The sequence below is a fragment of the Eptesicus fuscus genome, chromosome 1 (assembly GCF_027574615.1).
Source record: "Eptesicus fuscus isolate TK198812 chromosome 1, DD_ASM_mEF_20220401, whole genome shotgun sequence".
NCBI lineage: Eukaryota > Metazoa > Chordata > Mammalia > Chiroptera > Vespertilionidae > Eptesicus > Eptesicus fuscus.
The window spans coordinates 29,501,990-29,525,878 of NC_072473.1; the positions used below are offsets into that span (position 1 = coordinate 29,501,990).

General features: G+C 36.7%; 1 protein-coding gene across 1 annotated transcript in view; it reads right to left on the minus strand.

Moving 5' to 3' along the window:
• Positions 1–23,889, minus strand: part of DACH2 (dachshund family transcription factor 2) — an 829,176-nt gene that overhangs the window by 281,163 nt on the left and 524,124 nt on the right. The window contains exon 4 of the mRNA XM_054720954.1: positions 11,540–11,671. Within this exon, the coding sequence (XP_054576929.1) occupies positions 11,540–11,671 (132 nt within the window). The remainder of the gene's footprint in view (positions 1–11,539; positions 11,672–23,889) is intronic.

Here is a 23,889-nt window from a genome sequence, read left to right on the forward strand (position 1 = left end):
AGAAGGTGAAGGATTAAGAAAAAAAAATTCAGAATGATTTTACATTGGCCATAAGATCTATAAGGAACTATCACATCATTTCAAATTATTTATTGTGAAGAAAAAGAAGAGATAATTCTTAGTATTAATATGGATGTGTTTTTATACAAACTGCTTTAACACTGATAAAATAAGAAATTCTTATTCCACCAGATGAGTTATTAAAGGTAGACCTAGTAAATAATTCCCCAATAGTGAAGTATGATTACTCTTGGAATAAGTTTTTAGAATGATCTTTAAAAGTACAATGGGTCTCCTGACTTACATTCCTTTTTAAGAGTCCATAGGCATGGAGGAAAGATGAAAGGAGTGCTAAAAAGTTTACAATTCTATGAGAAAAGCCATTTAAAAAGAGTTCTTGGTATCAGGTTCTAATAAAAACAAGCATGCCTCATTTGATTCTCTAGATTAGAAACATCTTGCGCCATATCTAATGAGTTATTTGAATAGCATAAAGAAAGAAGGTAGCATTGAGATTTTCTAATTCAATTTTGTAAGGTAATCAACCACATATACCTTTATCTTTTTCACTAAGAACTATATTTTCTAAAAGATAAAATACTCAACATCTGCTCAGAAGTTAAACTAACACTAAAGTCAGAATAAGCAGGTATTCTGAGGATAAAGATTTACATGGTTACCATCTTGGATTCTTCAGAGGAAGTCACTATGGACAGTAATGCAATTTTTAAAAATACTGCATTTATTTCTACAAATAAGAAGACTATCCTCAAAGTCTTTGTTATATTAAAAAGGGGGGAGGGGCTGCTGTAAAACTGTATTTCTGATCTGACAGCTACAATTGTAATTGTTTAGGCATCTATTTCCCACAAACTCTCCATAGCTATAACCTTTAGTGATTAATTGTAAAGCTCCAGGAGCAATGGTACACAAACTAATTTCCTAAAACAATAAAAGACAGAATTTCTCATTTGAAGCTAAATGAAACATGGACAAGTTGTTATTCATGCTGAAATCTTGATGCAGAGTCATGGTATAGCCATTATAGAAGCTATTAAACAAAACATCAAATCAAAGAAACTATAGGTCTGTCTTCAAAAAAGAAAATGCTGCTCTTGCTTAAGAATCTTCTAACTTCTATGTTTGTGTTTCCTTTTAAGTCTAATGTTATTAATTCTATTTTCGTTCTTTCCTGCCTCTAGCTTTATAGTCATAAAAAAATATCAGTTTTAACCAAACTGGAGGATATATAAGAATTCATAGAAGGAAAATTCTTAGTCACTGTCATTCAAACATCTCAACTAAATACAAGCTTCCTGTCTTGCTTATTCCAGGTTATTTCAAAAGATTTAGAAATGATCTTCAGTCATCTAATCTAATAATAGACAAATATGCAAATTGACCGCACCTTCGCTACACCTAAGCCACGCCCACCAGCCAAGCCACGCCCACCAACCAATCAGGATGAGTATGCAAATTGCCCCAACAAAGATGGCGGCTGATTTGCATATCAAGACAGTGTCGAAAGAAGCCAAGAGCTGCAAAGGGGAGTAAAGCTTCGAAGAAGCAAGCAAGCCAGGGTGGCGGGGGGAGGAGAAGGGAGGAGCGAAGTCAGGGCCGTGGGCGAAGGGAAATGAAGGCGGGCTGGAGGAGAAGGCGGGGCCGGTGACAAGGGCGGGGCGGAGGCGTGGCCAGGGGCAAAGGGAAACGCGGGCAGGCTGGAGGAGAAGGCGAGGTGGGCAGCAAGGGCGGGGCGGAGGCGGGGCCGGGGGCGAAGGGAAACGTGGGCGGGCTGGAGGAGAAGGCGGGGCCGGTGACAAGGGCGGGGCGGAGGTGGGGCCGGGGGTGAAGGGAAAAGCAGGCGGGCCGGAGGAGAAGGTTAGGCGGGTGATAAAGGCGGGGCGGAGGCGGGGCCGGGGGCGAAGGGAAACGCGGGCGGGCTGGAGGAGAAGGCGGGGCCGGTGACAAGGGCGGGGCGGAGGCGGGGCCGGGGGCAGAGGCGGGGCCGGGGGCGAAGGGAAACGCGGGCGGGCCGGAGGAGAAGGCGAGGCGGGCGGCAAGGGAGGAACGGAGGCGGGGTAGAATGCAGCAGGAAATCCCATTGCAGGAATTTTCCTGCAACGGGAAAGCTAGTATAATATAATAGTGTCCCAGTGCATGGATTCATGCACATTGAAAGGAAATTAATTAGAAGGTGGCCAGTGAGGTGGGACTGGGCGAGACGGGCCAGACACGCCCTGAAGCCAACCTCCTGTGGTCCCTCCCCAGCATCTGTGCAGTGAGCAGGGTCCCTCTGGCAGGTGGGGTCTCTTGGCCTGGCCTGCAGGGATCAGGCCAAAACTGGCTCTCTCACATCCCCCGAGAGGTCCCGGAGTGGGAGAAGGCATGCTTCAAAGTTGCTGTCATACAGGGTATGGAACACAAACAGCAAGCTTGCAGTAAACCAGATTCAGGGCCAACAGTGCCCCAGCAACAATATAACCCATGGTGGAAGGTGGAACCATGTGGCCTCACGAGGAATCAGGCTCCCTCATCTCTGGTTTCGGGGTCTGTCACCAGAGTAGGGTCACTGCCAAGTCACTGCAGCTGGGCAGCTCCTGCGTTGAGTGACTGCCCCCTGCTGGTCAGTGGATGCTATAGCGTCTGGTCAGATGGCTGGACACTTAGCATATTAGCCTATAATAAATATATATATATATATACTCTGTGACTACTCTACTTGTTTTTTTAAGGAATAAAAATGTGCAATAGCTGATCTCATAATACCCTCTAGGAAAATGTTACATTTCTGCATATTTTCCTGTTGAATTTAAATATGGACAAGATGATGTTTCACTCCATATATAAATAAAGCCTATCATAAACAAATAAAAGCTAGAACTTGCACAATTAAGTAAAAATAGTTGAGAGTAATGGAAGATTGAAAGACAAAGTTATGAGAAATGTTCATAGAAAATAAAATGTGATTCTTTTTAAAATGGCAAATATATTCAGACCAACACAAAATTTTAATTCAATATTTGATATGTTTTTTAAGCTGCCATAATTTGACTTCTGGGAATTTAGCAACTAATAACAATGATGAAATTGAATAACAATCCTGCCACAATATGACATTTAAAATAGATTATGCTTCTTCTAAAATTAAAGAAAAAAAACCTCTTCTTTGAGTTTTCTGGTTGTATAGTTCATTGTGAAATGGCTTGTAACAGCCAAAAAACATTCTCTAAGGTAAAATGGTCACATGGCCACGAATAAACAGGATAAAGATATATTATCCATTTCTATTTATAATTTTCCTCTTAGAAACAAATGTTGCCCTTGAGGGAAAATTAAGAAACATTCACTCAGATTAATTTGTGACCTGGGATCAAAGTCATTGAGTTTATACTTAAAGATGATGAAAAATCTTAAATCCTTTTTCATCATTTGGAATATTTGTGGGGCTTGCATATTTTTAAAGTTTGATTAATTGGATCCAGTTTTAAAATTCCAAGCACTTTTTTCCATACCACACTTAATTTAGGGGAAAGAATAGGATATCAAGAAAAAAATCTATCAGTCATAATAGTAATGCCCACATTAGTTTCTGAGGTCTAAGTACGTCTAACTTGAAGTCTGATATCTACCTTGTACACAGAAAGAACCTTGGGCAAGACAAATTAATGACAGTCTCACTATCAACTGCACCTCCATATTTAGGCTTATTCATTGAGACCCAATAATAAGAAAATAAATTTCATTATGTACCTTAGATTATAGTGGAAAATCAATGCAAATATCAGAGGCATAATTTTATAGCAGAAAGATTAGTGCCAATGCTTTTATTCCCTAACTGTTTGACCAAAAATAAGAAAATTTCTCACCCTCCAAGCATCATCTGTAGTATGAAGGGTTGTAGTTAATTATTTAAGTCACTTAGCCCTCTAAATTTTAATTTTAGAAATACTTGCCAGTATGATTGTAAACAACAGAAGCTTTACAGTTATTTAACCAAAGAATGCAATTAAGTTTTCTAGTTATCAAACATAATATTTCTTCAAGCCAAATTCTCAACTCTTACCCAATTTCAAGACATAGGCTGAAGGCTCCGAGAACTACTATTTGAAAATAACTGCCCTGGAAAATCAATTGTACAGTCTCCTTAACACATCATTCAATGCCATCCATATTTTCACTTTCACATTCTTCAAAGACTAGTTCCAATGTCACATCCTACACTTGAAATTCCTTCCTAGTTTTCTTATTCAGAAGAAAGTCCCTCTTTCTCTATATTCTCACAGTACTTTGTTCCTCTCTTTGCTTTTTATCACATTCCATTTAAGAGTATAGTAATTTATATATTGTTTGATTTTTAAAAATGTCTTCTCTTACATCATAAGCATTTGAAATCAAGTAATTTTTGCCTTTTTTCCCATAGTGTCAACATATTAACTTTTTCACTGTTAGAATAGTGTACATTGTGAATACAAATTCAATTTATTTAAGAATCATATTCAAGAATTACTCTAACCCCTTATGGAGTGACTTATTAATGATCACTAGTCACACTGCTGATTTCATTCACCTACTGGAAGTTTAGGGAATCTCTATTATTTGCTACTCACTTCAACTCTACCATAGGAATTCTGTGCAACCAAAGCTGAAAATAACTACATTAGATCACAATTTAATGCTCAGACTCTAGGTCACCACACAAATTATATGAAATATTCAATATATTTTCCACATATGATACTTCATAACCCACTTATAGAATATTATTACTGCATTGACTGATTTTCCTTTGGCTGATTGAATGTAACATGTATCTTGCAAACATAACCTGAGTGATTCTCCAATAACAAGCTTTCCTTTGGTTAGAATGTCTGATTTACCATTTCTACTTGAACCATAAACATTCAGGAAGACCATGCCCATAAACATTAATCAGACCATACACATTGTTAACTGACATCTCCCTTGTCAATCCATATGCTTTTTTTTTTTTTCTCTTCTTGGAAGGCACTAAAATAAATCAAAGATTAAAGCCATGAACATTAAAAAAAAGAGAGAGAAAAATCAATCAGTCTTTAATTTCAAACAAGTTAAAGACCATAAACAATTCAAATCCTGAAGTAAGATACCCAAAGGGGATCAAAGACATACCAGTCCCTGGGTTATTTAAAAAATTAATATTTAAAGTTATTGATAGGAATCTCTATTTGCAAGTGATCACTTGAGGAACTGTAGCTTAATTTCCAATGAGCAGATGTTCCATTTATCCAGACTTTTCCCCACATTTATTGAAGTGTAATTGACAAATAAAAATTGTACACACTTAAGGTATAAATTTAATTATTTAATATAGATATATATTGTGAGATAATCAAAATATCAAGTGAATTAACATATCCATCACCTCACATACGTTAGCATTTTTTTTTTCTTTTTTGTGTTGAGAACACTTTAAATATTCAATACAGTGCTGTCAACTGTAATCACATTATCATACATTAAATTTCCCAAACTTACTCATCTTGTATAACTGAAACTTTGTACACCTTGACCAACATCTCCCCATTTTCCCCACCTTCTAGCCCCTGGTAAGCACCATTCTACTCTCCGCATTTGGAAGAACCTCCATAATGTTTGGCCAACTTACATTACTGCCAATAGTATACAACTGTTCAGTCCTCTCCACATCCATGCCAATATATTTATCTTTTTTGTCTTTCTTATAATAGCAATTCTAACAGGTGCCAGGTGATATCTCATGGCTTTAATTTGCATTTCCATAATGATTAGTGTAGTACAGCACCATTTCAAATAACTGTTGGTTATTTGTATGTCTTAACTTGAGAAGTGGCTATTCAGGCCCATTGCTAATTAAAAAAAAAAACAAAAAAACTTTTCTTTTGTTAATCCTTACCCAAGGATATTTTTCCATTGGTTTTTAGAGAGAGTGGAAGGTAAGGAGAGAGACAGAGAGAGAGAAACATCAATATGAGACACATAGAATGGTTGCCTCCCACATGCTATCAGGGCTGGGGATTGAGGCTGCAACTGAGGTATGTGCCCTTGACCTGAATCTAACCCAGACCAGTTTGTGGGCCAATGCTCTATCCACTGAACAAAACCGGCTAGGGCTTTAAAAGTATTTTATTTCTTTCTTTTACATAATTGTTCTGGAGAGAGACTTAAGTAGTATGTTGAACAGATGCAGGAGATGATGGCGGGAAGAGGGAGAGATCAACCAAATGACTTGCATGCATGCGTATAAGCATAGCCAATGGACACAGACACTAGGGGGGTGAGGGCACGAGTGGAGGGGGGGGCAATGGGAGGACAAGAACACTTAATCAATAAAGATTAATAAAAATAAGAGTGGTCATCCTTGCTTTGTACCAAAAGGTAGATGGAGAGCTTTATTTTCCCTGCATGGATTATGATGTTGGCTGTGGGCTTTTCATATGTGGCCCTTATGTTGTGAGTTAAGTTTCTTTTCTATCTAATTTATTCAGAAAATTAATTATAAATGAATGTTTATTTATTTAATTTTGTTTCAATTACATTTTACATTCAATATTATTTTGTAATAGTTTCAGGTGTATAGCATAGTGATTAGACAACCATATATTTTACTTGGGGTGTCTGTGTCTGCCTTCTGAGCTCTATCTCCCAAGTCCCCAGTCCTGGTTTCTGTTCTCACAGCCCCAGCCCACTTCACTCTCCCTCTGTCAGAGCACAGGGTGCGTGGCTCCACAGGGAATTTTGTGAGTTGGGAGGGTGCCTGAATTTTCACCTGTTACTCCCTGGCAGACAGCACCCCACTGCTTTTTGCAGTCAGATGTTATGTGGGTACCCTCCTCAGTTTTGGTGCTCTCTGCTGGGGGGCCCAACTAAGGAATTAGGTCCCAGAGTTTTCAGTGGCACCCCCAACAGTTGAGATATCTCTCTGTGACTTCAGCTGCTGTCTGTGGCCTGACTGGTAATGGAAATGGAAACCTTTTGGTGTAATGGGACAATGCTCAACCAACTGAGCCACACCAGCCACTCAGTGCATTTTCATTAGTGACTTTAATTTACTTATACTTAAAGGAACTAATGATAAGTAAAGATATATTGTTGCCATTTTGTGAATTGTTTTCTATTTTGGAGTTAATTTGCCCCTCTTTCCTTTTCTTGCTATCTTCCTTTTTTATTGGTTTATTTTGGTACAAATTTGCTTTCCTTCTTCTTTTGTGTATCTATCATAGTTTTTTACTTGTTATTTCACTCAAGACTTATACAAAACATATACTTTAAACCTTAATTTTAAGCTTATAACTTAACTTCTATTGCATACAAAAACTACACTTTTACTCTCCCCCACTCATTTTGTATTACTGTATTCAGAGTTTTCTTCTTTTCATACTTAGTATCAATTAATAATATTTTACCTAAAGTTTTGTATTAGGGTTAAAAGTAATTTATGCACAACATTGCATTGCATTAATCTGTATTTGTCTATATATTTACATTTGCCAATAAGATTTATGCTACATCTGTTTGCTTTTGCCAAATCTTTAAATATCTTGTTCCAGTATATCCTATTCTGCAAATCTACTGCTGAGAAATATGCTTGTAGTCATATGATGGCTTCTTCATATGTAACAAATCACTTTTATCATGTTGCTTTCAAATTTCTCTCTGTCATTGACTTTTGACAATTTAATTATACAGTCATTTGCCACATAATGATATGTCAGTCAATTATGGACTACATATACATATGACTGTGGTCCCATAATTTATAACAGAGCTGAAAAACTATCATCCAGTGACATCATAGCCTTTGTAATGCCATAGGACAATACATCACAATACAGTAATATCTTAGGTCTTCATGTTCATTCATCACTCACTTACTGACTCATCTAAAGCATCTTCTAGTCCTGCAAGCTTCACTCATGGTAAGTGCCCTAAATAGGTGTACCATTTTTATCTGTTAAACTGTATTTTTACTGTACATTTTTCTATGTTTAGATATGTTTGTTTAGATACATAAATATCATTGTATAACAACTGTCTTCAGTATTCTGTAAAGTAACATGCTGCACAGGTTTGTAACCTAGAAGCAAAAGGCTATACCATATAGCCTAGGTGTAATAGGCTACATTATCTAGGTTTGTGCTAAGTTATTTGCACAATGAATAAAATCACTTAAGGATGCAATTCTCAAAACCTAGCTGTGTATTTAAACAACATATTACTGTAATGTTTCTCGGTGTAGTCTTATTTGGGTTGATTCTATTTGGACATTTTTGAACTTTATTAATGTTGATGTCAATTTTTCTCCCTAGATTTCAGAAACTTTCAACCATTATTTATTTAAATTAGCTTTTTTTCTCCTTTTCTCTCTCTTCTCTTTCTGGGTTTCCTCAAATTCATATACTGTTCCTTTGAGGGTATCCTATATATCTTCAAAGTGTTCTTTCTACTTTTCCATTCTTTCTCCTCTTCCTCTGACTAGAATATTTCAAATGACCTAAATATTCAATTTGTAGATTCTTCCTTCTGATTAAATGAATTGTTATTGAAGCTCTCTACTGTGCTTTTCATTTTTGTCACTATATACTTCAGCTCCAAAATTTCTGCTTGGTTCTTTTTTATGATTCCTATCTTTTTGTGAAACTTCTCATTTGTTCATGTACTATTTTCCTGATTTCATTGAATTATTTGTGTTCTCTTGTAGTTTTCTGAGTTTCCTTAAAACAATTATTTGAATTATTTGTCAGGAAATTTATAGATCTCTATTTATTTGGGGTCAATTATAGTGGTCATTTGGTGGAAATATTTTTCTTGACTTGTTATGTCCCATAGCCTTGCATTACTGTCTGCACATTTGAAGCAGCAGGCAGCTATTTCACCCTTTATGGACTTACATCAGTGGGGAAATATCTCCATCTGTGGGTGGGTATAAGTACTAGTATGTTGGCTGGTGGGGTGCAGTGGCTCTGGCTCTAGCTGTTACAGTAGAAACCCCATATCTAGGGGCTCGGGAAGAAACAGAATTGTTGCCTTTGAACTGCTCCATAAGCTGAAGTAACCATTGCCAAAGATTCTGAGGACATTTAGTAGGCAAGTTTCTGGGTACCCATGGTGGCCATGAGGGCTGCTGGCGTCCTCAGTGGTAAAGGCTGCTGCTAAGGTCTACTTGCTCTCCTCTTCCCTCACAAGATAAAGTTATAGCTTAGAAAATCCCTATTGGTAACAGAACCTGGTTTACAGGTGTGGTCATGGCAGCAGTGTTCATTTATAAACTATAAAAACCTCACAGACTTCATCTATTTATTATTAGTATTATTGTTATCATCATTATTTTATATCTGCTTACCTTCATTACATCAAGACAAGGATAAACTATAATTTTTGCATGATCACAGTTACTACTCTAATTCCATTTCTATAACATCAAGTATAACATTATACACATATGGAAACCTAATACTTTCTTTTATCATAATGATGGATATCTTGTGTTAAGCCAGATTATATATAACTAAGAAAATTAAATATTTACTATGTTAGAAATTAGGTCACCAGTATAGATCTCAAAACGTTTAATGCTATCTTATTATAAAGTAACAACATAAATATTTGTACAAAGTCTTTTTCAGAAACTGGTATATCTGAGAAAATAATGACAGAGTTACTTCTTAAGCTCACACTAATATTTATTGGTACAAAAATATTTTTATTTACAAGAGAATTCCTGTCAACTGTTGGTTACTTCCAAGACACCAAGATTTGAACCCAGTATGAGTTAAGAGATGTTAAGTTGTGGAAACGGATCATCAGTTCATCATTGTATCTTCATCATAAAAACAACTTTTATTCAAGAGGGTTGATAAAATTAAAATCATGTTACAAAACAGTGCTGAAGAGAAGGAAGATCATGGAAAGGGCAAATACTTTGCACTTAACCAGACATGGGATTGAAACATCTCTGCTAATTACTAACTTTGTGTCTCTGTTTCCTGATTTGCAAAATGTGAGTATTGAAAATGCTCTCCCCACCTGGGAATATGGTAAGAATTAACTGAGTTAACACAGGAGGTAGAAGATGAATAAGTTCTCAATATCTAATATATGATATTGTGATTATAGTTAACAATATCTTTATTATATACTAAAACTGATTAAAAGACTAGATCTTAAATGTTCACAAAAAAAGAAACAATGATGTGACATTGTGAAGATGTTAGATAATGCTACGGTGGTAATAATATTATAATATTACAATATATAAGTGTATCAAATCAATACATTGTGCACCTTAAACTTATACAATATTATATGTAAATAATATCTACATTTTAAAAAGTAAACTACAGGGAAAATCATGGGAGATACTTAATACATAGTAACAGGTAATTTCTTACTATTATTATTCTTTTGCTTAATGTTAATTTTAATCTTATCTATGTTTTGCTTCTAGTTAGATGAATCCACAAAAGTATGCATTTTTCCATTATTACCTACTGTGAGCATTGATTAAAGACTAATTTTCATAAATCACCATGAACTTTTCAATTTTAGATGAGGAGGATGAGGAGAGCTACACTACATTAAATTCAGACTAACTTCATCATACTGATTTAATTCAAGAATTTCCCCTTTGCTTTTTCCTCCAAGATAAGGACGCACAATACTTGAACATCTAGGAGTCTATAAGAAGAGAGAAGAGGCTGCTACCAATCTGCCTATTATATTATATTGAATTTGCCTGAAATGTTAGGTTGGAAACCTATGGCCTCTCAGACCATCTTTTGTTGCCCCTTTTACTCCCCACTAAAATTAAGCTGTATTTATTTATTTATTTATTTATTTATTTATTTATTTATGTAGACATTCATAAATGTTGAGAGTTATAATCCCACCTAATTCCAAAAGAGATGTGAGGGGTGGTCTTGTGATCAAAGATAAGGAATAATTATCACAGGTAAAGGAGAGAAAACTAGTACGAAAAGGAAGGGGATATTTCAATCCACAGGCATCTTTCTCTTCCTTTCATCTTTTTCTCCTTGCTGACTCCTTGTTCTTCCTCTTTTCTTTAGCCACTGCTGACAATACCAGGAGTCTGCCAGCGCCTTCACTTAGCTAAAAAGGTGGTACACCAACTAAAGAGACTGCAGCCCACCCAAGGTGAATTCTCAGAACTACCATTCAGTGGTAAATTACTTAGAGAAAGTTGAAGTAAAAAAAGCCTGATATGAAGCAGAAGGGGGCAGCTCTTAGCAGGCAAAAGATGAAATAGCTAGCAAGATAAAAATTAGTATTTAATTCCTCTACAACAAAACAATGGACATAATTCAGTGTTTCCTCAAATGGGATTCTGACCTGTAATGGTTGTCTAGTTTCAATGTACAAGTTAGAGATAGGATTAAGCATACTTCATTAGTAACTGCTTAAAATTGAAGTGTACATATTATTATCCTGCTCCCCTCAGCCCTCCTCTCTCCTATCACAGAATAAATCAATGAGTCACCTGCCTTGGATATCTGAAGACACTTACCTGTATTATAATTAAGATCATCAGGTTCTGATTCTGCCCCATTTTGACTTCCATTTCCCTGAAGAGTGTTCACAGCTATAAGCTTCATCTTCTGTAGCTTCATTGCCTCAGCCATTGCTGCAGCTGTTATACCTAAAACCAGAATTATCCCTTTTAAAATTAGGACAACTTAATGTAATAGAAAGCTTTATATGTTTCTTTATCAGGCCTATGCTACACAGCATAAGCAAAGGTAAGTTTACCTCTAATCTACACTAATAAGAGAAACATGCAAATTGACTCTACCTCCACTACACCCACAAGCCACACCCACCAGCCAATCAGGAGCGAGTTTGCAAATTAACACAAACAGGATGGCAGTGGCCACGGAGTGAGCAGGAGGCTTGGGTTTCCCCGGCAATGAAGGAAGCCAAGCTTCCCGCCCGCCCTGGCTGGCCCTGGCCTCTGCTCAAGGCTACAAAGTTTCAATTATAGAAGATAAATAAATCCCAGATATCAGGGCCTCTGCTTGGGTTACCAAGAGGCGTGGCCGGTCTGCAAACCACCACAGGATGCTTGCCCAGGCCGCCCCATGCCCCAAGGGAACCCCCACCCTGATCCGGGACACCCTTCAGGGCAAACCAGCCGGCCCCCACCTGTGCACCAGGCCTCTAGCCTATCTAATAAAAGAGTAATATGCAAATTGACCATCACTCCAACACACAAGATGGCTGCCCCCATGTGGTCAAAGATGGCTGCCCCCATATGGACACAAGATGGCTGCCACAAGATGGCTAGCAGGGGAGGTCAGTTGGGAGGGACCAGGCCTGCAAGGGATGGAAGTTGGGGGGGCAATCAAGCCTTCAGGGGAGGGCAGTTATGGTGACCAGGCCAGCAGAGGAGGGAAGTTGGGGTGACTGGGCCTGCAGGAAAGGGCAGTTGGGGAGGACTCAGGCCTGCAGGGGAGAGCAGTTTGGGGGGACCAGGCCTGCAGGGGAGGGCAGTTAGGGCCAACCATGCAGTTAGGCATCAATCAGGCTGGCAGGGGAGTGGTTAGGGGGTGATCAGGCTGGCAGGCAGAAGCGGTTAGGGACAATCAGGAAGGCAGGCAGGTGAGCAGTTGGGAGCCAGCAGTCCTGGATTGTAAGAGGGTTTCCAGATTGGAGAGGGTGCAGACTGGGCTGAGGGACACCCCCCCCCCGCCATGCACGAATTTCTTGCACCAGGCCTCTAGTAGTATAGAATATCAGGAAGAATCTCAGAAAATTGTAAGGATAGTGTTTGGTCCAAATTGTTTTGGAAAAAAATATTGCACAAGGAATCAGAAGGACTAGATATTAAAAACTGATTTATTTATAGCTAATTATATTCCCGTTTTAATCATTTTATCTCCTCTCAGAATCAATTTTATTTTCTTTAAAATGAGGTTCAAGGAAGCAATCAAGATATCCTTCAGTAGGTGAATAAATAAATAAACCGTAGTACATCCAAACAATGGAATATTATTTAGCACTAAAAAGAAATGAGGCACAGTGCAATATAACAGATCTTGTAACATAGAAATCCACACACAAAACCTATATGTTCATGGTGACCATTGTCACCCCTATCAATGTACTGAATAAATAAAGCCCTAGCTGTTTAGCTCAGTGGATAGAGCATCGGCCTGCAGACCAAAGGGTCTCGTGTTCGATTCTGGTCAAGGGTTCAATTCTGGTCAAGAGCACATACCTGGGTTGAAAGGTCCTCTCTGGCCTGGACCCTGGTCGGGGCATATGCAGGAAGCAACCAGTCAATGTGTTTCTCTCACATTTATGTTTCTCTCTGTCTTTTTTTTTTTTCTTCTTTATTGATTAAGGTACTACATAAACCTCAGAGGGAAGGCAGGGGAGGGTGCGGGGAAGGGGAAAAAATTAACCAAAGGACTTGTTTGCTTACATACAAGCATAACCAATGGACATAGACACTAGGGGGGTGAAGGCACGAGCAGGGCATGTGGGGGGGAATGGGGGAATAAGGACACATATGTATTACTCTTAAATTTTGCTTTCATTGGTGTCTGCCACAGTAATGGGTTGTGGTGCCCAGGGAATGACTATAGAATAACCAAATGGATGCTGTGAATGGATGCCACCAGGGTGAAGAAAAAAGGCTACCTCCCCAATACTAGTAATTGTGCATGACTTTCTAGTAGTAGGTATGTTATGCATTATCTTCACAATCACATTCTGCCTGAACTTCCTGCCAAGATATAACAACAAATGTAAGAACTGGGCAAAGACAGAGATGGTTCACCAAAACACTGATGGTACCAATAGTTCTGTTTTTGTTATGTTTTTTCACTGTGATGGTGTCATTCTTTATCAACTGCTTATGCTTACAGTATTCATCAAGCATCTGTTTTAGAAAGCAAACCAATATGTTATATTGAACATAATTATGTGAAAAATTTTGCAACAGAGCTTGTCTTTTCAGTTTAAGAAGCACATGAAGTTAGCAGTACTTGTATTGATATGAAGGTAGGAATTAACTTATGGTCACTTATCAGAGATTTCCATTTGTATAATATTTAAGGAAATGGGACTGCTTATTCTATTAAATCTAAAACTTTTAAGAGATTAATTCTAAACCTTCAGAAAACAAGAGATAAGGTAGAAAGTCTTAATTATGCCCACTGCTAATAATTATATTAAACTCTATGCTTTGAGATATGAATAGTGATAACTATGTCTCTATTAGCTATCTGTATGTATAATCACTTAAAGATACCTGAAACAACCATCAACATGAATATTTATTATATAAGTTATAGGGAGAGTAAATAAATATTATGAGAACATGGCTCTTATCCTTGAATCTTCAACAGACAAGAAATCGGCAAGATTATTTTTCAAAGCTTACATTATTTTCCTCATAAAATACAGTGCGATAACACTTTCATCGTTTTTTAAACTCACCAGTCTATTGCATTTTTAATAATCAAATATAACTAAAGTTTGTTAGTGTCATTTTCATATTAAAAATATACTAAATTTCTAGGACCAGAAAAACCTTGCTGCCAGAGTGGCATAGCCAATAATTCTTTTACATCACATGCTGTTTTAGTTAAATAGTCTTTCTTCTTAGAGAAGTATCACTACCAGGATGTACAGAGTTTAGGGAATTATGACGTATTGATATACAACACTAAAAAAAAAAAAATCTAATGGGCATGGTTTTCTCCTAAAATTGTGGTGAAAAATGTATCCTCAGTTAAGATACTAAGTTGACATGTTTGAACTATAGGCATCAAGTATTTTATTATGGCCCAGTAGAATAGAACAGGAGAATTTTGACCTTATCCAGCATGCCCGTGTTACTATCTGATATATACGAGTTAGTGCTTGAATAATATAAAAATAATTCTTAATCAAATAATTAGGCCATATTATTAATAGAGGAGATAAACACACACACACACACACACACACACACACACACACACACACACAATAAAAAGGATTCTGCATGGAGCTGGGGGCTAATGGATGTTTTATAAGATGGCATATTCTTTCTGGTTTCCTGAATTCTGTCATAGTCCTAATAACAATAAATTCATAAAGGATACATAACATTTTTTTCTACTTGCAACCAGTAAGTTGAGGTTGCTAAAGGGGCACACTAACTCAAATGGATCAAATGAAACAGGAGCCACAAAGACAATTATATATTTCTTAATCTTTTTTTCACTAAGAATTACAAATATTTTGATCATAAAATGTGTGATCTCAAAACTGTCATAGCTAGAGGTAAACAAACACAAGCAGCTGTGACATAGATGAGGATGGAATAGCCCAGCACAATGTTAGGAACACTACACCATCTTAATGATGACTCAAGGAAATAGATCTTTTGTGGCTTTGTAAATTTCAATGGCTATTGTTTATGTGAATAAGATAGTATGTACAAAACCAATAAAATGAGAACAGAAACATTATCTCAGATTCTAGTTCAACAAACTATGTTCTGATTATTCCCTTTCATTTCAATCATTTTGTTCCTTTCCCTTTGTTATTCTGCTAGGACTTTGATATTGCAGGAAGGCTGTGTTTTCATAAAGACTATAGTATTTGCACAAAATATTGGCATAAATCATGGTCTTTCCCAATTCAAAGGTATAATTTCAAGGTGATACATATCACCATTCTTCATGTTGGTGATACTGGTAATAAAACTTCTTCAACTCTGTCAAATTCAACTTCCTCTTAACCAGTTATTACTCTATTTTTTAAAGAAAAGAACACTGGATCTTAGTTTTGTTATACGTGCTGTTTTTTAAATAATTGCCATGTATCTCAGGTAGGATTGATGCATTTTAAAACAAATGTTTGCTCTGGCTGGTGGCATTTTACTTGGGAGCACAGGAATTTTAGAAAGTTCCATGTGAATTTTTTTTAAAAATTATCTTTATTGTTGAAAGTATTACAGATGCCCCCCTTTTTTTCCATTGACCCCCTACCCCCTCCATCCTTCATTCCCCCAGGCCTTTACCACACTATTGTCTGTGTCCATGGGCTATGCATATATGCATATAAATTCCCTGCTTAATCTCTCCCTGCCCACACACACCCCTGCCTTCCCTCTAAGATTCCTCAATCTGTTCTATGCTTCTATGTCTGGATCTATTAAATAAAAACACATAAAAGGGGGTAGCTTAACATAAAAAAAGAAAGTTCCATATGAAATAATCAGATTATACATAGATAAAGTGGATTTTACTTTTTAGTTTGAATTCCTCTACCAGTAATTTTGAATACAACAACAATTTTCCATAGCAGATTTTAAATTGTATTATTTCAGAGTCATACATTATGAATCTAAAAAGGATATCTTGACTCTTTAAAATGAACTAAGAATTTCACAATCACTTCTTAAGAGGTTCTTCCTTCTCAGCTATTCTACTTGAAGGACTTCCTAAGTGATCTCCCTGCCCCTAATTCTGTCCCTCTTGAATCTATCTCATTCTCTGTTATCAGGGATATTTTGGTAAAAAGCAGTATTTTCACATTCCTCACTCACACAAATATGGTTAGTGGTTCACCACTGCCTATAGAATAAAGTCCAGAACTCTAAATCTGATATTTATAAACTCCCACAATCTACACCCACCCATCTTTAGAGGCAGAGCTCCTACTCTTTTCCATCATAGCCCTACTACTCTAACCAGACTGAATATTTTGTTACATAGGCACACTCAGTACTAGTTCATCTTCACACCTTTGCAGACTGTCCCTTTTGCCTGGAATGCTTTTATCCCTGTCTTACCAATTGCAGCCTAACCAATCTTTAAAGCACACCTTAAATGCCATCAACTCCAAAAGGCCTTCTTTAATTCTCACAACTGGAAATAATTATCTTTTTTAAAATTTCCCCAATACTCCACTTAAATATGTTTATATGAACATATTTATCACTTTCTGCACTTTTCCTATGATTATGTCTATAAGTAGGTCTCAGTTTCCCACTTAAAATGAAGGCTCTGAAAGCTTCTATAGAGTACCAACTATGTCTTATTCATTTTTATTCTCATAACAGGATCTAAAATGTTGTCTTACAGGTATACAGTACTTAATAAATGTGTTATAATGAATTTACCATTTTATAGAATATTTATAAAGTGAGGTATAAAGATTTTCAATACTTAAAATATAGTCATACATATGGGTAAACAGTAGTCACATACCTATCCATACACAGATATCAAATACCATTTTCTTTTTAATTCAACTAATAATCATGTTTTGTCATGTTTCTTGTATGTTTAATACATCATGACAATTTCCCTATAATGTATCCTATACAATAAAGAGGTAATATGAAAATTGACCATCACGCCCTCACACAAGATGGCAGCCCCCATGTGGTCACAAGATGGCCACCACAAGATGGCTGGCAGAGGAGGGCAGTTGTGGGCGATCAGGCCAGCAGGGGAGGGCAGTTGGGTGGGACCATGCTGGCAGGGGAGGGGAGGGCAGTTAGGGGTGACCAGGCTGGCAGGGGAGGGCAGTTGGGGGGGACCATACCTGCAGGGGAGAGCAGTTGGGAGGAACCAGGCCTTCAGGGGAGGGCAGTTGGGGGCAACTGGGCCAGCAGGGAAGGCAGTTGGGGGCGATCAGGCAGGCAGGGGAGCAGTTAGGTGTCAATCAGGCTGGCAGGGGAGTGGTTAGGGGTTGATCAGGCTGGCAGGCAGAAGTAGTTAGGAGCAATCAGGCAGGCATGCAGGCAAGTGGTTGGGAGCCAGCAGTCCCGGATTGTAAGAGGGATGTCTGACTGCTAGTTTAGGCCCAATCCCACAGGCAGTCAGACATCCCCTGAGTGGTCCCAGATTGGAGAGGGTTCAGGCTGGGCTGAGGGACACAGCTGCCCCCCCCTATGCACAAATTTTGTGCATCGGGCCTCTAGTTTAATATATAAGAAATAATAAAAATGCATAATCCTTCCTAGAGGTTTCAAGATATTTTTAAAACAAAGTTTTAAATTTTTAAAAAATCAATGGAGTAAAACAGGTTTGTCCCTGAGTAATCATAGAATAGTTATGACTGGTGAAGATAAAATTACATTACAAATGAGCAGCTACCTGTTATAAAATTACAAGGTACTTTCATCAAAGGACCTAAAAGGCAGCAGACTGACCAGTTAACATGTTTCCACTAACCTGGAGGGATTTTTTTCCAGTTAATAGCTTCTGAAGAATGCTTCCTTTTGATGCTTGTCTGTGACACAAAAAATGATGGTCTCATTTAACCAGTCTTCTATCACATATATCAGAGAATCCTATTTACTCACATACTACCAGAACATTAAAACACAATAGAGTGATTGTGTCTAGAAGAAAAATTTAAGGATTGACTTTTTTTTTTTAACCCCAAAAAGGGGTTGAGATCAAAAGCTGACTTTAATAGATGTTTGACTAAGGTCATACTCCTAGGAAATGGAACGTTGAAGATGAAAGAAAAGAAATAGGTTTGGCTTTTGATTTCAGCCAAATCCATTTGGCATTGTTTAGCTTTTATATATAATACTTCAGTTTTAGGGGATATCATGACTTGAAATGAATTGGCTTTCTTCTTGAGGATCTAATAGCTCTGTATTACTTTGGTATTTAGCGAAGTTAGGTAAAACATATTCTTACTTTCTTAGCTTGTATTGCAATAGTAGTTGTAAACAGCTTTTCTTAATCTATAAGTATATCTATCATATAATGTCTATGGCATATTTTTTAAAAATGTAAAAGGGAGGTCAAAAAGCAAAATTTTCCTATAAAATGCTCTTCAAAGAAAGTCATCATTAAAATCACTACACATTTTTAAATAGCAAAGGGTCTTATTAATTTTAGACTGCACTATTTTTAATGTACATTTCCCATGAACTACAACTACTTACTACTTTGTAGTTCAGTATTGGACAAAGCTAATGTAAGAGGAAAGAAAAGAACTATTATTGAATACCTACTAGTATATTTCAAGCACCATTCAGATAAGATAATGTTATACACATTATCTCATTTAATATGTTATCTCAATCATCAAAACTACTCTATGAAAATGCAGGGACTATTATGCCAATTATACAGAGGAGGAAAGTGAGAGTGGAAGAGATTGATTAGCTCAGGCAAGATCACATAGTGAATAAATAAGAAGGAAGTGCTTTGAACCAGGCTTTATCTAACTTCAAAATTCTATTTTTTTCTATGCTGCTTTTGAATTATTAAAATGCTAGAACAAACAAGAGTTCTTTTATTTTAAGTTATGTTAATTAAGTGATTCTCCAAACTATAGCAATAATTTAAATAGGCTTAAGCACACAATATGGATCATTGTTTGAGATGTTGGGGATGAACTATACTACTGAATTTATTAAGCACTTATCTAGATAATAGGTGCCCTCCCTCAAATTAACTTTTGTAAATACTTACAGATTATCACTGTGAAAGTTTAGGGTATTATGTTTTTATTTCTTGAATTATCCTAATAATTGTCTCAATGTGCCACTTCTCTTAGCAGGTGCAAGCTGTCTATAATATGTACATCTTGAAATGTTTTGAAAAAAATGTAACAAAAGCTTTCTAAATGACAGCCTCTCATCATCTACAAGTCTTTTACTGGTAGATTTTTTTTAAAGAAAATGACCATTATAAAGTTCAGTATTCTAATGAGAAGCTTGAGTTTCCAAATTAATAGATTAGCAAATCATTTTAGAAAGGAAAAATGGTCACAAAACATCATGTATAACAGCCCCTGCTTAACAGATCTTAAACATTTCACCTTTATTAAAAGACTAGAGGCCCGTTGCATGAAGATTTGTGCAATACGCCTTCCTTCCCCTAGCTGCTGGCACCAGTTTTCCTCTGGCACCCGGAACCCAGGCCTTCACTCCAGTCACAGCGGAGAAGCCAAGCATCGAGGCTAAGCTTCTCCACTCTGGCTGCAGCGAGGCTTGGCTTCTCCACTCTGGCAACAGCGGAGAAGCCAAGCCTCTTCAGTCTTCAGTCTTCAGTCTTCGCTCGGGCCAGAGCCTTCAGTCTTCGCTCCGTGCCTGTGTATGCAAATTAACCAGTCATCGTTTTATGGATTAATTTGCATACTCACTCCTGATTGGCTGGTGGGCATCACAGAGGTATGGTCAATTTGCATCTTTCTCTTTTATTAGTGTAGATAGACCCATTGTTCTTATGTCACACTAGCCTCTAAAAAGGGGATGTCAATCAAAAAGGTTAAGTGTCCTCTGTACTGAAAACTGACAGCTACCCAGACTTGAAGATCTCCCTCAAATCGACTTGTCTTTGAAAAGCATAGGGCAGATTAGGATATCTTTTCTCTAAGTTATGTTATGTTAGTTATGTTTGTTATGTTATGTTATGTTATGTTATGTTATGTTATGTTATGTTATGTCATGTTTGCATGTATGTATGCATGCATCCATGTATGTATTTATTTATTGCTTGCATGTCAAAAGATTGTGTAGTGGTATTTCTTACCCTCTTGCATTGCTGCCACTCCTTTGTCCTGCACCCTAGCTCTTTCACAGTTCATCTAAATCACAAACAGAAGTCATAGTGGAGAAAATAGTAAAAGAACTTTGTAACTGTTCTCTGGAAGAAATCAAAATTTAAATGTCTGAAGAGAGAAGGCCCAGATTAAAACACATTTGAGACTCAGGATTTACATTATGTTTGGCATTCCAGTTTCAAAGGGAAAACTGTATTTATGTATAAAATGTTAACTGTATATTTTCTGTATTTTACAACTGCTGAGCCATACTGGCCAGGCCTGGAATCATATTACTTTTATTGTCAAAGGGTGGAAGTAGAGGAAGGGAAATGGTACATTTCAATAATTGAAGGCCTAAATAAAATTCAACCACTTTAATTCTATGGATACTTGTAATAGAATAAGTTTGAAAAATCATCCTTTAACAAATTTGGCTATATCTCCCCTACTAATCAGAATTGATTTAATTTTCACAACTTATATACAATATAAGTTGTGAAAATTAAAATTACTTATATAATACAATCAGCGAATAAAAGAAATATTTTAATTTTGCTGCATTTTCCCCATAAAATCTAGTCATGAGAAAGCTCCATAGTTTATATATATATATATATATATATATATATATATATATATATATCTCAAAGATTGACATAAGTACATTTTCATTTAAAATATTTATTAATATTAAAATTGTTAAAATGTGACTAATAAAAGCATTTTTTATCTTTTGACCATTTTATTGGAACATTTTATATTTTAGCTACTAGAGTCTTAGCAAATAGAATAAGATTTCTCCTCATATCTACCTTCCAACTGCATTGTAATTTATTTATTTATTTATTTATTTATTTATTTTTTATTATTTTTTAACTATATTTCTTTATTGATTTCAGAGAGGAAGGGAAAGGGAGAGAGAGAAACATTAATGATGAGGGAATCATTGATCAGTTGCCTCTTGCATGCTCCCTACTGGGGATCGAGCCTGCAACCCAGGCATGTGCCCTTGGTCAGACTCGAACCTGGGACCCTTCAGTCCACAGGCTGATGCTCTATCCACTGAGCAAAACCGACTAAGGCTGTAATTTCTTTATTTATAATGAGTTGGTATTGTAAGTATTTAATGCATGCCTACATTAGCATACTCTAAGCATTTTCATTTTTTAAAATGTTATTGAACTATCAAAATGATTATAATGCAACAATTCATGGTAAAATTACTAAGGCAACATATTGTATAATCTGCCCAGGGACAACTGATATTGTATCTTCCTGTTCATTCAGCAATTGACTTGCACAGCTTTTTAGAGAAAAGATGATAGGTGGGTATTATGCAACATCTCAAATCATAAGGACCACAGTTTATTTAATAGCAATGTCAGTCAGAAATTATGTCTTGAATAAATCTCAAGAATTTATGGTTAATGGGACAGACAGCATAGGATGATTTTCAAAATAGTTTATTCTTTATAGATAATCTTGAGATAAATAGGATTAAGTATTTTACAGGTATTTAGGACACTATGTTAAAAACATTTCTCCCCATATCTTGCCTTATTCTTGCTGATTTTTTATTTAAAAAACTTACACAGAATAATATTTGCCTAGGGATGTTCTTCTGGTTTTCAGGAACATTTGGTTAAATGTAGAGAAGACAAAATATTACACAAGTCAATTACTCAAGTCTAAATCATAGATATTCAACTAAAAAGTCATGGGATATTTGAAGGAAATTTCCACATAGGATTATTATGTGTCTTTATGAGGTAGGGTTCCTAAAAGACCTATTCAAACAAGTATTTTAATATTTCATCTTCTCTTATTTTTTACAGAAATATTTTAAATGTCCCAGTTATATTTGATCATCAAGTTTATTTCCCAGTATTGACAAAAACATTTCCAGTTGAAATTAATTTTAGACTATCAAGTATATATTCATAAAAATTGCAAATGATATGAATAGCTGGAGAACATGGGAGAAAATATATGACAAAGGATGATATTTTAAAAGTGAGAATTGAACCTAAGTCATCATGAGCGACAATAGTGTATACACTAAAAATTGAGCAAATAGATGTTGTAAGTAAACTAAAAAACATAGCAGGTAAGCCAAATCTACAGTGAAATTCTGTGTACTTTATAGAAATGTATAAATGAGCAAGTATAAATTCTTCTTCCTTTCCCAATAGCAAAAACTTTGGATTTATAACACATATATTTCCAAGTAACTGAAGTACAACTGAGATTTAAATGAAACATTAACCAGTTAGTTATAAGAAATCTAATATAACGTACAAAAACATAAGACTACCTATATAAAATCTGAATTTCAAAATATTGCTTTTTAACTTCGCATATTAACATCTATATATATATATATATCTATTTAGTTATATAAAAGGTAAATATTGGTCTTGGATGGATAGTTCAATTGGTTAGAGCTTTATCTCGATACTCCAAGAGCAAATGAGTTGTCTGGCTTCAGATAGAAGGCTGGAGGGGCAGTTCTCCCTAACTAACATGCTGAAGGCACTATTGTTCCTTTGCTGAGCCTTGACCACACCAAGCCTACAGGCACAGGTGGGCCACAAATCTGCATTCCCATTAATCTGGCTAACACCTCTCTCACCTCACCTTGGTGATTCTCTGAGAATCAGATCCACTCAGTTCACATCGAGTGTGAACTTCTTTTAAAAATATATTTTATTGATTTTTTTTTTTTACAGAGAGGAAGGGAGAGGGATAGAAAGCTAGAAACATCGATGAGAGAGAAACATCAACCAGCTGCTTCCTGCACACCCTCTACTGGGGATGTGCCCGCAACCAATGTGCATGCCCTTGACCGGAATAGAACCTGGGACCTTTCAGTCCGTGGGCCGACGCTCTATCCACTGAGCCAAACCGGTTTTGGTGAGTGTGAACTTCTTTTAGAGGCTAACCACAGAAGCTGCTTGCCTGGGCCTGAACTGCACACTTTCCTAAAATCTCTCAAGAATCTACAAACCATAAACAAACACCAGCTGGTCTCAGGGAACCCTGTACTTCTTGCAAATGACTCAAATCCCAGTAATAGCAGGCAGCTGGCCTGAGTTCATAGCACAACAATGCCCAGGCACCCCCAAGTCCACTACAGGCAGATCACTTTGAGCTTCTACCAGGTGGCTCTGCACCAGACACAGGCAGCTGCTGAAATTGGCCTGCACTGGAGTACCTCCAAAGAGACCTCAGAGCCAACATATATAGTGCCTGCTTCAGACTGCACCAGAGCACCATCCACTTACTGCCGGACGCAAAGAGTGGACATATCAGGCATCAGAGCCCCATTAAAGTGAATATACT